Raw genomic sequence first — 13048 nt, 5'->3', positions numbered from 1 at the left:
ATTTTGTAAACTTTTCACTACATCTTTACGAAAGTATTATCGATGAATTAGCAAAATTTTTCCGATAAAAATGAGTCCAAACATGACTCTTTTCGGTCTGAGTCACATACCTCGAGCAAGTATTGAGGTTTCATTTATCGAGGTTCTACCGAAATGGAAAGTAGTCCGATCGGGGCCGTGTTTGGACTCATTTTTATCGGGAAACCCTCGTCAATCTAATGACAATAGTCTCATAAGGATATTATGAAAAATATATAAACTTAATTATTCATTAGCGGAGAATTGTTTTGGTTGAGAACGTGGCCTTAATAGCACGAGTTATTTAGTTAGAATTTTTGAGAAACATTGACTTTATTTACGTTATCAGACTTATTTTTATTCATTTGTGATTGGCACTTTTTTTCCTTACTATTAAACATAGAACTATATGGGAAGCTATCGTTGCGGTTGTCCCGACGGATTCGTTCAGCATCTCTATTACAATCAGTGCATCGACGAGAACGAGTGCAACACGTCCCCCTGTGGAGACAATACCTGCATCAACACAATTGGTAGCTTCAAGTGCGGTTGTCCCGATGGCTACCAGTTCGACTCTAAAGTGCAAATGTGCATTCAGGTAACATTTTAACGCTCACCCAACGCGAAGAGTCTCGGTCGACTTCGTTTTGTTCTTGATCATTTTTTTACACTCTTTAATTGAAACAACTTCGAAGATTTAAAGAGAGGTTTCTTCGGTTCGCGAACAATTATCAAAAATTAATTACGAATTTGAAATTTAATGGATTTAGGTGAGCGCTGGATGCATAGGGAGTCCCTGTGCATTCGGATGCACCCCCAATGGTCCCAGTGGTTTCATTTGCGGATGTCCAACTGGTTATCAGCGAATTGGACAGGTTGGTGATTGAAACTGTTGAATATTTCGAGCCTATTTATAACAACTCCAATATTTTTCAATTTCTATCAATTAGGGCCACTGTCTATCAACAATAACTCCACTATCGCAAGGAAATTACGGCGAGGATATTAGCAATGCGCCCACCTTCGTAATCAATCCAGATCCTTATCACATACCACCTGCAGACGATAAGACGATATCGACAGAGGGTTGCTTCACTTGCAAGGTATTTCGCGTAATTGTTGTTTCGCTCCTTTCAGTGTGATTTTTCAACTCTTTCAATTCAATGTTAGGATTCAAAACACAAGTAATAACTAATATCGTACAAGAGTAATAAATTAATCTGTGAACATGCATCTATAGAAATCAAATATGAAAAATAATAAACATATTAGAAGAGTAAGTAAAAATGAACAAACGAAAGTATATAAAAATATAGTTTCTTTTAAATATTTAAATAAGCCAAGTCGTGTCGTACAACAAATGAGAAAAAAATGCATTATTTCTTGAGATGAGTTATTGAGAGCTTTAAGGTCGAAACATCGTAAAATATATAAATTTAAACCGTTATAGTATCCGACTAATTTATCACTTTTATTGAAACATTCGACAAGCAACTGACAACCAAAATATCGATCAATTTCTTCAAAACAGATTAACGGCAAGGGAAGGCACAGAAGAGGTCTGCCGTTTAAATCGATGGACAAGGAAATGATGGTGCGACGAAGCATGATCGCGAAGAGACGATTCCCAAGGACAGCGAACAGGCATCATCACGGCGAGGAATTCGTCATGAAGATCAGTTTGCGACAGACGAGGCATCGGATGAGAATCATCAAATTGCAGCCAGCCGTCAAGGTTCTTTCAAAACCTGTTTCATCCTCGTCGTGCCACGCTTGGGTCATTTCTGACCCGGAGAGACCTTTACATCGCTCACTAATACCAATAATTAATACAACTTCTTCTTAGAAATTTAAAATATAGAATTATAATACAGAATATAAGAAATAATATTCTGTATTATAGAAATAATAAGAATAAAATATAGAAAAATATAGAATTTAAAATATTTTATTTAAAATATAGAAAATATAGAATTAAAATATTCTATTTAAAATATAGAAAAATATATAATTTAAAATATTCAATTTAAAACATAGAAAAATATAGAATTTAAAATATTCTATTTAAAATATAGAAAAATATAGAATTTAAAATATTCTATTTAAAATATAGAAATATAAAATATAGTTTGTATATTTTAGAAATGAACAAAGGTACGATGAAACGGTAGAATGTTTACTCGAAACAATTGTACGAGGCGAGGTCAAAGCACGGGTCAGTATCGACCCAGGCGTGATTTCTCCCGTGGTAGACCATCACTGGTCGTCGTTAACTGATATTGCGAGGGATTTGGTCGAGTAGAAATTTTTCGTCGATCGTGACGAAAACTGTTGTCGAGTTTCGATTGGAATCTTTAGATTTTCCGTTTACTTTGTTTCCAGGACGAGAACATGGAGTACGCGATAGCACGAGGCGACAAGGACGACCACTTCGAGATCGCGAAGGACAATGGAATTTGGGCGTTACATTTCCGCAGTCGGTTGAAGGAACCTGGCCAGTTCCGATTGGTGATCCACGGTCGTTCGAAAAACGGTATCACCGAGGAGAACGAAGTCTGGGAGAGGCCTCTCACCCTCAGAGTTCACGTAATAGTGACCGAGTAACGTTCAGGGGTTCGATGTTTCGGTTCCATTAGTCAATTTATTCATTGCCACGCGAGACACCGAAACAATGAAAAGAAAAGAAAAAAAACAAAAAACAAAAAAGGAAAAAAAAACAAAAAAAAGAAAGAAAATAAAAACGAAAAACAAACAACGATCCCGAGAGAAAACCGGGAGCATGCTGTGGGCCGAGTATTACGGACAGGAGTTCTTTCTGACATCAGTTCGATCCTGCGGAGGAGTCGCGAATGCTTTAAATTTGTGTTCATTTGTAGCCAGACTTGCGTCGTTTCACTGCCAAATAATTGTGTTTTTTCTTCTTTTTTTTCTCTCTCTCTCTCTCTCTCTCTCTCTCTCTCTCTCTCTCTCTCTCTCTCTCTCTCTCTCTTTCTTCTCCCTTTATGTAGAGCGTTGCCGTACACTGCAACACTTTTTCAACACTGCCTTCTTCGCCTTATGTGTTTTATATCTTCTTTGTTTCTTTCTTAAGCTACTTTAGTCGACACTTGAGATTGATATTCCTCGAGACGGTCTAGCCCCGTGAGCTTTTACGTTAAATGAATGTTAACGCGTTCCGTGTCCCGCTGATTTTGCATGATTTTTTTTTTACATACAATATGTCGATCACGCGTCTGTTGACGGTGTCACGAAGCAAGTTTTCGTAAAATTACGTCTCTCTGTAACAGCGATATTCAAACGGAGTGGAAATTTCCCCGTGGGTCACTGATGACCCACGCTACGAGAAATTGCACGTGATAATTATGCGTCGATAAATGACGTAACGAAACCTTTGCAACACTATACACATTAATCGTGAAACTATTCAATCAGAGTGGAAATTCCTCCGTGGGTCACCGACGACCCACGCTACGAGAAATTGCACGTGACAATTATACATCGATTAATGACGTAACGAAACCTTTGCACCACTACACCCATTAATCGTGAAACTATTCAATCTGCGTGCAAAAATTTCTCCAGGGGTCACCAGTGACCCACGCTACAAGTTAAATCAAATTTCTTTCGCGATTCGTAACAAGTGCACTGTACACGACAATTGTACCAACGATATCGTAACTCGATTCGCTTAACTTTCAACGATAAGAATATTGATCGAAACGCGTTAACAATCGCATTGATACTCGAAACTCGGGGACGAGATTGCAAACGATGTGTGCCCAAGAAATCGGGTACGTGGAAACTTTGAAACTGCCTTCAGAATATCTGCCATAAATTACTGCCCGCAAATAACATATGAATTATTACACGTAGAAATAACACTTTAGGGATGTACAAAAAGAAATGAATTTTTTTTATTACACCTAAGATAAATGGAGAAATGTATACATACACAGATATAGCTTTATATATTTATAAACATTTATGGACAATTAGCTGGTAACGAATTGAATCGATACGGGCCGGTGTAGAGAACGTGGACCACGGTCTTCGAGCAACCATATCATCGTAATACGATCATTTTCTACCACGATTTCTCGAAGACCTAACCAAACACTGTCCACGAATTTCCACTGTCACACGACAATTAAAGAGAATTACATAAGGATAGTTAATCGCCCCGATAGTATGTACAATTTAATTAGCGGCGAACGCTGTGCAGCCTTAATTATCTCGTTAAGTGGCAAACACAGGGTGAAGCATACGATTGTCGTTACGATAAATATGTGAATAGGAATCATTATGGATAGTTTTGTACAATTAGCGCGGATGCGAAGATTATTCCAACCGAGATGGTTCACAAATATATGTATTATAAATCTACGAGAGTTCATTCATTCGATTCTTTCGTCGCGTACGTTTTCGAGAATATTGAGTATCGTTCGGAGCGAGTTCTCGATTGGACTATCGATTGATCGAAACTCGAGTTCGTTTGAAATATCGTACGTTGGTGAAAATGTGTTTTAATTTTACGAAATGCAGAATAACGGAGAATAATCACGATTGGAAATTTGAGTAAAATTATGTTTTCTTAAATTTTTGAGAAGCGCGCTAAAATTGACGGAGAATTAAATTTCTGAGCGCAAACCGAATTTGTAGGTTATGTCGTGCGCGTAGACGTCGCCGGGATAAAGTATACTGCACGGAAAATCGCTTATGTTAACCGCGTCGGGATAGTTTTGAGGTGATAAAACGAAACCACCGTGCCTTTGATAACGAACACCGTCCTTTCCCCAAATTTCTTTAGGCACCTCTTCGACGTTCTTCGTCTACGGATAAATTACGTTCAAATAAGTATACTTTCGAAATTGTTCGATCTCTCGATTAAATTTCGATCGACTAACACAGTCCTGGGAACAGCAGTTGCAGAAATCTTCGAAATCGGGTGGATAGACGCGATCGGGATCCGGTAAATCGGTTCCGGTAGAAAATTGTAAACCTGGCTGATTGGAATATATTTCTAACGTTCTTCCCGAAGCAGGATGCAAGATTCTTCGATAGAAAGTAATACATATAATATCAATGTAAGTGCAAATCGAATGAAAATAATTCCATAAAGTGTACAATCCGTATAAATTTTTATACGATGCTAACATAATTCGGATAAATTCTAATATTCTTCGAACATAATTCAGATCAATTCTGATACGTTTCTAATACGAAGTGGACAAATTCTAGTCGGTTGAACGATATAAATATTTTCCTTTTCAATACGATAATGCTTTAAAATATTGAACTAGTTTGGGGATGCACTAAATTTACTATAACTTTGATCGAGTTTAATTCAATTAATAGAATGTATTTGGTTTTGAAAAAGGTTGGAGATACCCTAAGTTTATCGTAACTTTGATCAAGTTTAATTTGTATGAGAAGTACGTAATCATGGACGAGTTGCATCTTCGATGTTCAATGACTTACCTAGCGTGGAAACGATACAACCAGCAGCTGGGACTGGTGATGCAGAGGTTCTGGTTGTAACCGCCCCCCGGTACATTGTAAAACCGCCTCTTGGTTAACTGAGTCGGTAAACGTAGATCGTACACTGTACGATCGACAGGATGTATAGCTCCTGTCGGCAAATTGTCCTTGATGTCTGCAAACGTCCAACTATCGGCGTTGATCGACACCACGTGCCTCTTCAATTCATTTGCACCAGTACCCTGCGACAATTGCAACAATTCACTTCGTGAACTCCACTTGTTAACTCCATTAATTACACCTTTGCTACTATATAGTAGTAAACAATAGAAACTATTAATGGAATTAATTTTAATATCTCTTATTGAAACTAATTTTTATGAAAAAAAAAAGAAAGAAAACAGATAAACGTAAATAGTATTTTAATGTATAAATTTGACTAGTGTGTAATTTTATAAGAGATCGCGATAAGACGAATATCGTTTAAATTTATAAATTAAAGGTAAGGTATACACTGTGTGTTTTATTTAAATTTACCGAAATTCGTATTGTAAATCTATTTTTACGAGACTTGAAAAAGCGTAGAAATACAATTCGAGTATACTTAAGTTGCATAATTACGATCCCACGAAATCTTACGTGTCCAGCAAGATTCATCAAACAATTTGCGGTAATGTTAACCGGTGTGGGTTGAGTCGCAGTCGCACGGATGTTAATACGAAGCTGATTATCATCCGTCCAAGAGTATTTAACCTGTGTCAACATGTCCCCTGGATATCCCTCACTGTTTGCTCGGCTCAAATGAGACATCACCTGTTTAACCAGAATGCCGCGACTAATTGTAATTTCGAAAGAAAGGGACCATTCGTAGCGGAATGGAGCCCGCGACTGTTTAAATTATAAGATACTGCTCATTCGTAGTAATTATGTACCACGTGTTTGTCCAATACGTGAGACTGCCAATTGACGTTGTCGAATGCATAGAGACCACCGTTGAAATGACTAGAATCGTCTCTGTCGTTGATCGTTAAAGAGTAACGTTTGTTGTCCACTTCCATTCTGCCATTTGAAATTCGATTCACCACTCGTCCGATTAGGCGTCCTATGTATCTGTGCTTCAAATATCCTGATTACAATTCGCACGAATATTACGAATCCTCCAAGGTGGTACGTTTGTTCGTTATTTGCAAAAAGGAAAAAAAAACGTGCAAGGAATTAAATGTCAATTTTTGGAATAGCGATCTTTACCCTCTACGTCGTCAAATCCTAAGACAACATCGCCCAAAATGCCAGAACTATTTGGAATTTTTATGGATTGGATACCAGCGCCCCAGGATATCAATTGCACCGATGCTTTGTGTTTATTGATCAGTGTATATCTAATGAAATGATAAATATAGGGAGACAAAGTCCGATTAAGGTGCAAAGCTCTTCTTAAAAGTAACGGAAAGAATAAAAAGGATCATTTTTCCAGTAATTTTGACACTACTCGATGTTCGTGTTTTACCTTCTAACAATTTCAAACGATTTATTGTGTTTATCACGATCAGGCCTGGGTACGAATCCAAAACCATCTTCCTGGATAAAGGTATCGTAGATGGACATTACGAAGCACAAAGAAGAATTTACACACCCTTTTCCAAACAAATAAATTTTTCACGATAGATTTATCTTACTAGCATCTCTACGTTTTTTTTTTACAATTTTTCGAAACGATCCAACGAGAATTTTGACCGCCGATCGTACCAAAGAGGTTACGAACCGAAACGCATGTGATCTCGAAGAGAAATAACTTCGCGCCGAAAAGGTGGTAAAAGAAAACAAATGCGAGCAACAAATGCGAGCAACAAATGCAATTTCTAGCTCCGAAGAAGCAAGTTTCTTCTCCTGGTCCTATCTTCAACGGTGTGTCGGACAAAGATCAAATACTTGAACAAAAATTTCGAATAATGTATAAAAGTGTAATAAAAAATTACTATATGAATCGTATAATAGAACTAGATTTCACATTGAACGAATAAAAGTTTATTTTAGTAACTGTCGATCGATTGAATCTTGCAAATAAATATTTTCCTACGTACTTTACTCGTCTATTATTCGAATCAAATTCTACCCTTCTTTGGTATTGGAGAAGTGTTTTCAGTGAGTTCTAAAACCAACGTGTCTGACAATTGTTAATGGGATCCAAAACCATCATGGAATATTCTAAGCATGGAGACACTGAACACGAGTCAAAGAAATGCTCCAAGTGTGTCGAAGATACGTTAAGGAGCCAGAATTGTTAGAGAATAAAGATTTGAAAGATGATCAGAGAAGCACAAAGAGCCCGAGAGTTAAATTTTGACCAATAATCACTCGTCACGTGGACGAAAACTTTCTACATCGAATCTCACCATCGATCTAACGCCCCTGAAGCATCGAGCGTTAAAATATTCACTCGAGAGGGTCTCGAAAAGGCGACTAGACAAACTCACCCTCTTCACAATCTCTCCTACGTTCGATTTCGCGTAAATTCTTCTCGTTCTCTCGAAAAAAGTCGAGTCCACGTCGAACGAGAGATTACGAGTACATGCACGCGTCCCACAACGTCACGTATCGGTCCCAAAGAAGAAGAATCCTTGATTTTCGATCACAGGTGACGACCGAGAGAATCAAGAGGCAACAATTCTAGCAAAATCTATTGCAATCTGTAGTAAATGAGCGACACAAATCTCTGTGTGACACAGTAGGTTAAGAAACGTGTTGAAAAAAGTGTTCCACCTTTTTAATATCCTGATATGCACGGTGAGATATTTTTTAATTCACCGTGAAAAATTAAAATATCTAATTAATCTGTTTCTTTGTTCTCAGTTATTTTCTATCATTTCACACGTTTAACTGTGCCCCAAAGAATCAACGCCACGTTAGTGTTCTATACTCAAAGATGTCCTCGATAGTGTTCGAACCATAGTGTAAAAATTCGAAATATTCGATAAGTTTGTTCTCGTTATTTTCTACTGTTATCAACGAGAGTAATGCTATTTGAAAATTTACATTAGTAAGTTTTAGTTACATTAGTAACCGCTTTAGAGAATTGTAACTTTGGAGCGTCGGTCACCGGGGCCCACCGTAGCGTTCAAAGTGTTAAATTATAATTTATTTCGTAATAACCCTGTTATCGAGGATTTCTACAATTTTTTTCGTATTAGGTGTTCTCTTTTTATCGATGTGTGCTTATTATAACAATACGACGCTCCAAAGTGACAACGATTCTCCAAAGCGGTTACGAGACACGAACTTACTAATATAAATGTTCAAATAGCATTACTCTCGTTAATAAGTGTTCTCTTTTTATCGATGTGTACTTATTATTAGAACAATACAACGCTCCAAAGTGACAACGATTCTCCAAAGCGGTTACGAGATATGAACTTACTAATGTAAATTTTCAAATAGCATTACTCTCGTTAATAAGTGTTCTCTTTTTATCATTATGCGCTTATTATTACAACAATACAACGCTCCAAAGCGGTTACGAGACACGAACTTACCGATGTAAATTTTCAAATAGCATCACTCTCGTTAATAAGTGTTCCCTTTTTATCGGTGTGCGCTTATTATTACAATCCGACGTTAATCATTCCCCGTAAGGAGCGAAGGAACGAACCGCGTGGCGAAAGGAGCAAGAAAGCGGAAAGGCGAACGACGACGAAACGCGAAGGTTGACGAGGATGAGGAGGAGGGGGTGGTGGGGGGTTGGTAGGGGTGGGGAGCGCGCGTAACGGAAGAAGGAACCGCGGAAAGCCACGAAGGCGTCGTCGGGCGTCGTCCCCGAGGACGTCGATTCTTTCGCGGAGCAGCCGGCTGATCAGTCTCGATTCCCGCGAAGCGTTTCGCGCCACCTGAAACACTCGCTGGAAATAATTACATTAATGGCGTCGCCGGGAGAAAGCCGTTGGATACATCGGCGGGATGCACACCCTCCGTGGTTCTTCCTCCGAGGAACGAGGAAAGCAACCCCCGCGCCTGGTTTCAATGGCGAAACATGGAACTGACGGAATAATGCTCCACCCACGGGCTAAGGTATACCAACGGGCTGTGTACCCCCCCACCGACACCCCGGCTGCCCTCTCCCGTCACTCGCCCACCCTCTCCCCTTCCTCCTCTCGCACACCTCGCGCCCTCCCCTCCAAGCGCAGCCTGGCTGCCTCGCGCTCCCTCACTTTCTTCCCGACAATGCATAATGCCATTCTGCCGCGGTACCGGCGACAATGAGCGCGCACGTCCTGCTGGAAAGTAATTATCTTAATGTCGACGAGCCCAGCGCCGACGAATGGAGAACACTCGCGCGACGGCTGCCTTGTGCGAGAGATCTCTTGCCTTGGTTACTCCGGTTTGCCTTTGCCCACCCCGCGTCCCTCTCGCGGGCGAGCGAGCGAGCGAGCGAGCGAGCGCGCGCACCACCCAACTCCCCCCACCCCGCGCGCCACGGCCGCCTTTCCTTTTGCTTCGCTTTGCTTCGCTTTGCTTTCCTTCCTTCCTTCCTTCCTTCCTTCTCTGCTTACTTGCCCCGTTGTTTCGCCCTTGGATGCGGATTGTGCGCGGCACAATATCGATGCCGCGAACCGTTCCCGCGATATCGTGACAAATCGTGTCACAACACGCTCCCGGATTGTCTAACGGTGGTTGATTGATGCGCCACGGAAGCGGTCGGGACTCGTCGGTGGCTCGATGGCCGCGGAGTGGGGGAAACGGACCGAGCACTTACCGAGGCGTCGCTGCGGTGTTTCGGAATTGTCGCGGGAAACGTTGTCCGGGTCATCGATCGAAGGGGCGTTTGTTTCTTTTTCTTTTTCCACTGGAATTACGCGGCGCGGAGGACGCGATGGCTTTTCGATGTACTCTTCGTGCATGCGCGCGTCGGTGCGTTCTCGCAGATCCGATTCTTCAGGTATTCGGACCATGTTCCGCGGTATTGGGAACATTAACGCTAGATCTACCAATCGGTAAAAATGACTGGTTTTAACGGCTGTTGTAAAAAAATTAATTTTAAATTCGTAATTTTAATCTTGCCTCCGAATATGGACGACGAGAGCGGTATCGAGTCTATCGGATCTGAAAGTAACGAAAAAATGATTTAGAAAATTTTCCAACGGTTAATAAAGTCGCTCGAGTATTGACCAATTATCGACCGAAACGAATCTCCCTTCACTTTATAAGGCCACGTACAACGAAACGGTCGTATATAATCCAAATGTGAATATGTTATCCAACAAAAGTACCAAGTTGTTCGGACAAACGTATCGCGTATCCGTGCCATAAGCCCGTACGCGCGAAATAAGCTCAGGGACCATTAACGCGTTTCATGCCGCGTTCGTTATCGGAACCGAAGTGTCATTCGCCGAACGAGCGTATTATTCCGCTTTACAACGAAGTCGAACAAGTACAAGATAAATCGATGAAGGACTCCGCGTAACTGCTACACCCTGTGCGATTCAATATTCCGAGCTAACCCGTTTAATCAGTTTCCGAGGTTCTAACTCGACGTTACGGATAACATTGTACAAACACGAGTTAAATAAATTTACACGCCTTACTCCGCTAACCGGGTACGAGGAAAAATTTCGCTTCCTCGTACCAGGAAGATGACTCCAGTGGTCGTGACGACTTTTTTCGTCCTACCGGGAAAACAGCTTCAATGGTCATGAAGACTTTTTTCGACAATCCAGGAAGATAGCTACAATTGTCATCACGACTTTTTGCGTTGTTGCAGAAAAATAGCCACAATGGTTATGACGACTTTTTTCGTCATTCCAGGAAGATAGCTACAATGCTCGTGACAACTTTTTTCGTTATTCTAGAAAAACAGTTTCAATGGTCGTGACGACATTTTCGTCATATCAGAAAAACAGTTCCAATGGTTATGACGACTTTTTCGTCGTATCAGAAAAACAGCTCCAATGATTATGACAAATTTTTCGTCACACCAGAACTACTCCATTTTTCGTCACACAAAAAAAAACAGCTCTCTAATAGTCCTGAAGACTTTTTCGCCATATCAGGAAATCCTCAATGGTCACGACGACTTCTTTCGTCACTAGCACTTCGAATTTGCAAAATTCAGATTCAAACGGCTCTACAGCTTTCCATAAATCAATTGAACAGAATTTAATTCCCCGTTTAACCGATCAAAAATTCCACCGGATACAATTACGTCCAATTCCCCCTAATTCTCCGAACCACGAGCGCACAAAATGCCAAAACACGATTCAAATTCTCGCAACCTCTAAAAAAATTCCACCGTACGCAGCCGCGTCCAGTTCCCCCGAATCCTCCTGACCACGAGAACGAGCGAAACGCATCCAGTTCGTTCCCGTGGAAATCTCGGCGCTCGTAGCACCGTCCGTCCGGCGAAACGAACATTGCCGCATCATCGAACGAATTCGCCTCGTTGGAAAAACCTACGGAAGAAATTGATAAATTTCTGGGCGTGCTCGAGACGTCGAAGAGCGCGTATCCGTTGCCCCGATAAATCGATCGCATTAAAATCGTGCCGGGGATCCGATCCGGGAGAGTCTACCGGCGCGACAGCGTAGCCCGTAATTCCATTGGTGTGCCTGCAGGCGAGAGATCCTTTGTAATCGACACGAAAGAAGGGTAGGGGCCTCGGGAGGGGGGTTGAAGGGAACGGAAGGACGAAGGAGGAAAGAAAAAGTGCGTTTTACCGTGACCACCCGGATCGCATTATTCCCTCCTCTTTTCCAATCTCAATTAGTCATTACGTCTCACGGCGCGGCGTAGCGCCGATGCCCTCCTCGAACACCCCCTCGACGTCCGCCACCCCGTTTCTGCATTAATTGCGTCTACGTCGGTCTACGTGGCCCCTTTCGCCACCCCCGAGCTCCTCGATTCGCTGCCCTCCGATACCCCTCCACCTTCCTAACAGTATGCACGGGGTGTTTCGACAAGGATTAGTGTCGACGCCACGAACCGCATAATTCGCCCACCCAGACCTAACCCACGAAACACCACCGACGCACTCCCACCGGCCCCCTACGCTACTCGAGGAAATCGGATCCGCGGCCGACTAGCGCCCTGGAGAATCGCGCCCTCCAAGACGTTCTTTACGCGCTAAAATACAACCGCGCTTTGGAATCATTCCCGATCGCCCGTTACGATCCGATAATTGATCCTTGCGCCGCTGTTTGCGCGTGATTCGCTTCGAGAAACCCGAGAATGATTACCCGTGGGTGTTTAGCGATAGTTCTTGAGACAGAGTCTTCGAAGGGACGGTCAGTTCTGGTGGCACACATTTTTCGGTGATCCGGGGTTCCGATATGGCGGACCTGACTCGGTGAGTTTAAGTTTCGACGGGAGGATTGAATTTTTAGGGGGGTGTTGTACCGAGTAGGGGTATTTGGGGGTGCTTGGTGCACACCTTCAGTGTGCAAGGTGTCTGATGCTTCGATGGGTTCGAAGATGGATAGGTTTCACGATTATTGCCATGGAGGAGCGTTATATGGATATTGTGTAATTTCTTTGAGCAATGTAAAGGATGAAATTGCACGTATTG

At 41.7% G+C, this 13048-nt stretch overlaps 2 protein-coding genes across 3 annotated transcripts in view; one reads left to right on the top strand and one right to left on the bottom strand.

Moving 5' to 3' along the window:
- LOC143147667 (fibrillin-2) overlaps positions 1 to 2924 on the top strand; it is a 52964-nt gene extending 50040 nt beyond the window's left edge. For both annotated transcript variants that reach the window (XM_076313121.1, XM_076313122.1), the window contains 5 exons: positions 422 to 616; positions 789 to 893; positions 969 to 1121; positions 1550 to 1753; positions 2401 to 2924. In XM_076313121.1, the coding sequence (XP_076169236.1) occupies positions 422 to 616; positions 789 to 893; positions 969 to 1121; positions 1550 to 1753; positions 2401 to 2622 (879 nt within the window). In that variant the 3' untranslated portion in view covers positions 2623 to 2924. The remainder of the gene's footprint in view (positions 1 to 421; positions 617 to 788; positions 894 to 968; positions 1122 to 1549; positions 1754 to 2400) is intronic.
- Positions 2925 to 4646: 1722 nt separating this feature from the next.
- On the bottom strand, positions 4647 to 6868 carry LOC143147439 (galactose mutarotase). The gene is made up of 8 exons (XM_076312685.1): positions 6745 to 6868; positions 6429 to 6622; positions 6136 to 6309; positions 5497 to 5738; positions 5341 to 5422; positions 5239 to 5299; positions 4919 to 5167; positions 4647 to 4819 (listed from the first exon to the last, which is right to left on the bottom strand). Exons 2-8 carry the CDS (start codon positions 6552 to 6554, stop codon positions 4647 to 4649), a joined length of 1107 nt encoding a protein of 368 aa, XP_076168800.1. The 5' UTR covers positions 6555 to 6622; positions 6745 to 6868.
- Between the last annotated feature and the right edge of the window lie 6180 nt (positions 6869 to 13048).

Source organism: Ptiloglossa arizonensis, chromosome 5, assembly GCF_051014685.1.
Source record: "Ptiloglossa arizonensis isolate GNS036 chromosome 5, iyPtiAriz1_principal, whole genome shotgun sequence".
Lineage (NCBI taxonomy): Eukaryota > Metazoa > Arthropoda > Insecta > Hymenoptera > Colletidae > Ptiloglossa > Ptiloglossa arizonensis.
The sequence above is the reverse complement of the archived record's forward strand: the minus strand, read 5'-3'. Positions and strand labels throughout refer to the sequence as shown.

Coding starts and splice junctions, on each gene's coding strand:
- LOC143147439 (XM_076312685.1), bottom strand. CDS start 6,554: ATGGAAGTGGACAACAAACGTTACTCTTTAACGATCAACGACAGAGAC. Junction 5,739..6,135: donor TGATGAATCTTGCTGGACAC/GTAAGATTTCGT, acceptor CAATTGTCGCAG/GGTACTGGTGCAAATGAATT. Junction 5,300..5,340: donor TAAACTCGATCAAAGTTATA/GTAAATTTAGTG, acceptor AATATTTTAAAG/CATTATCGTATTGAAAAGGA.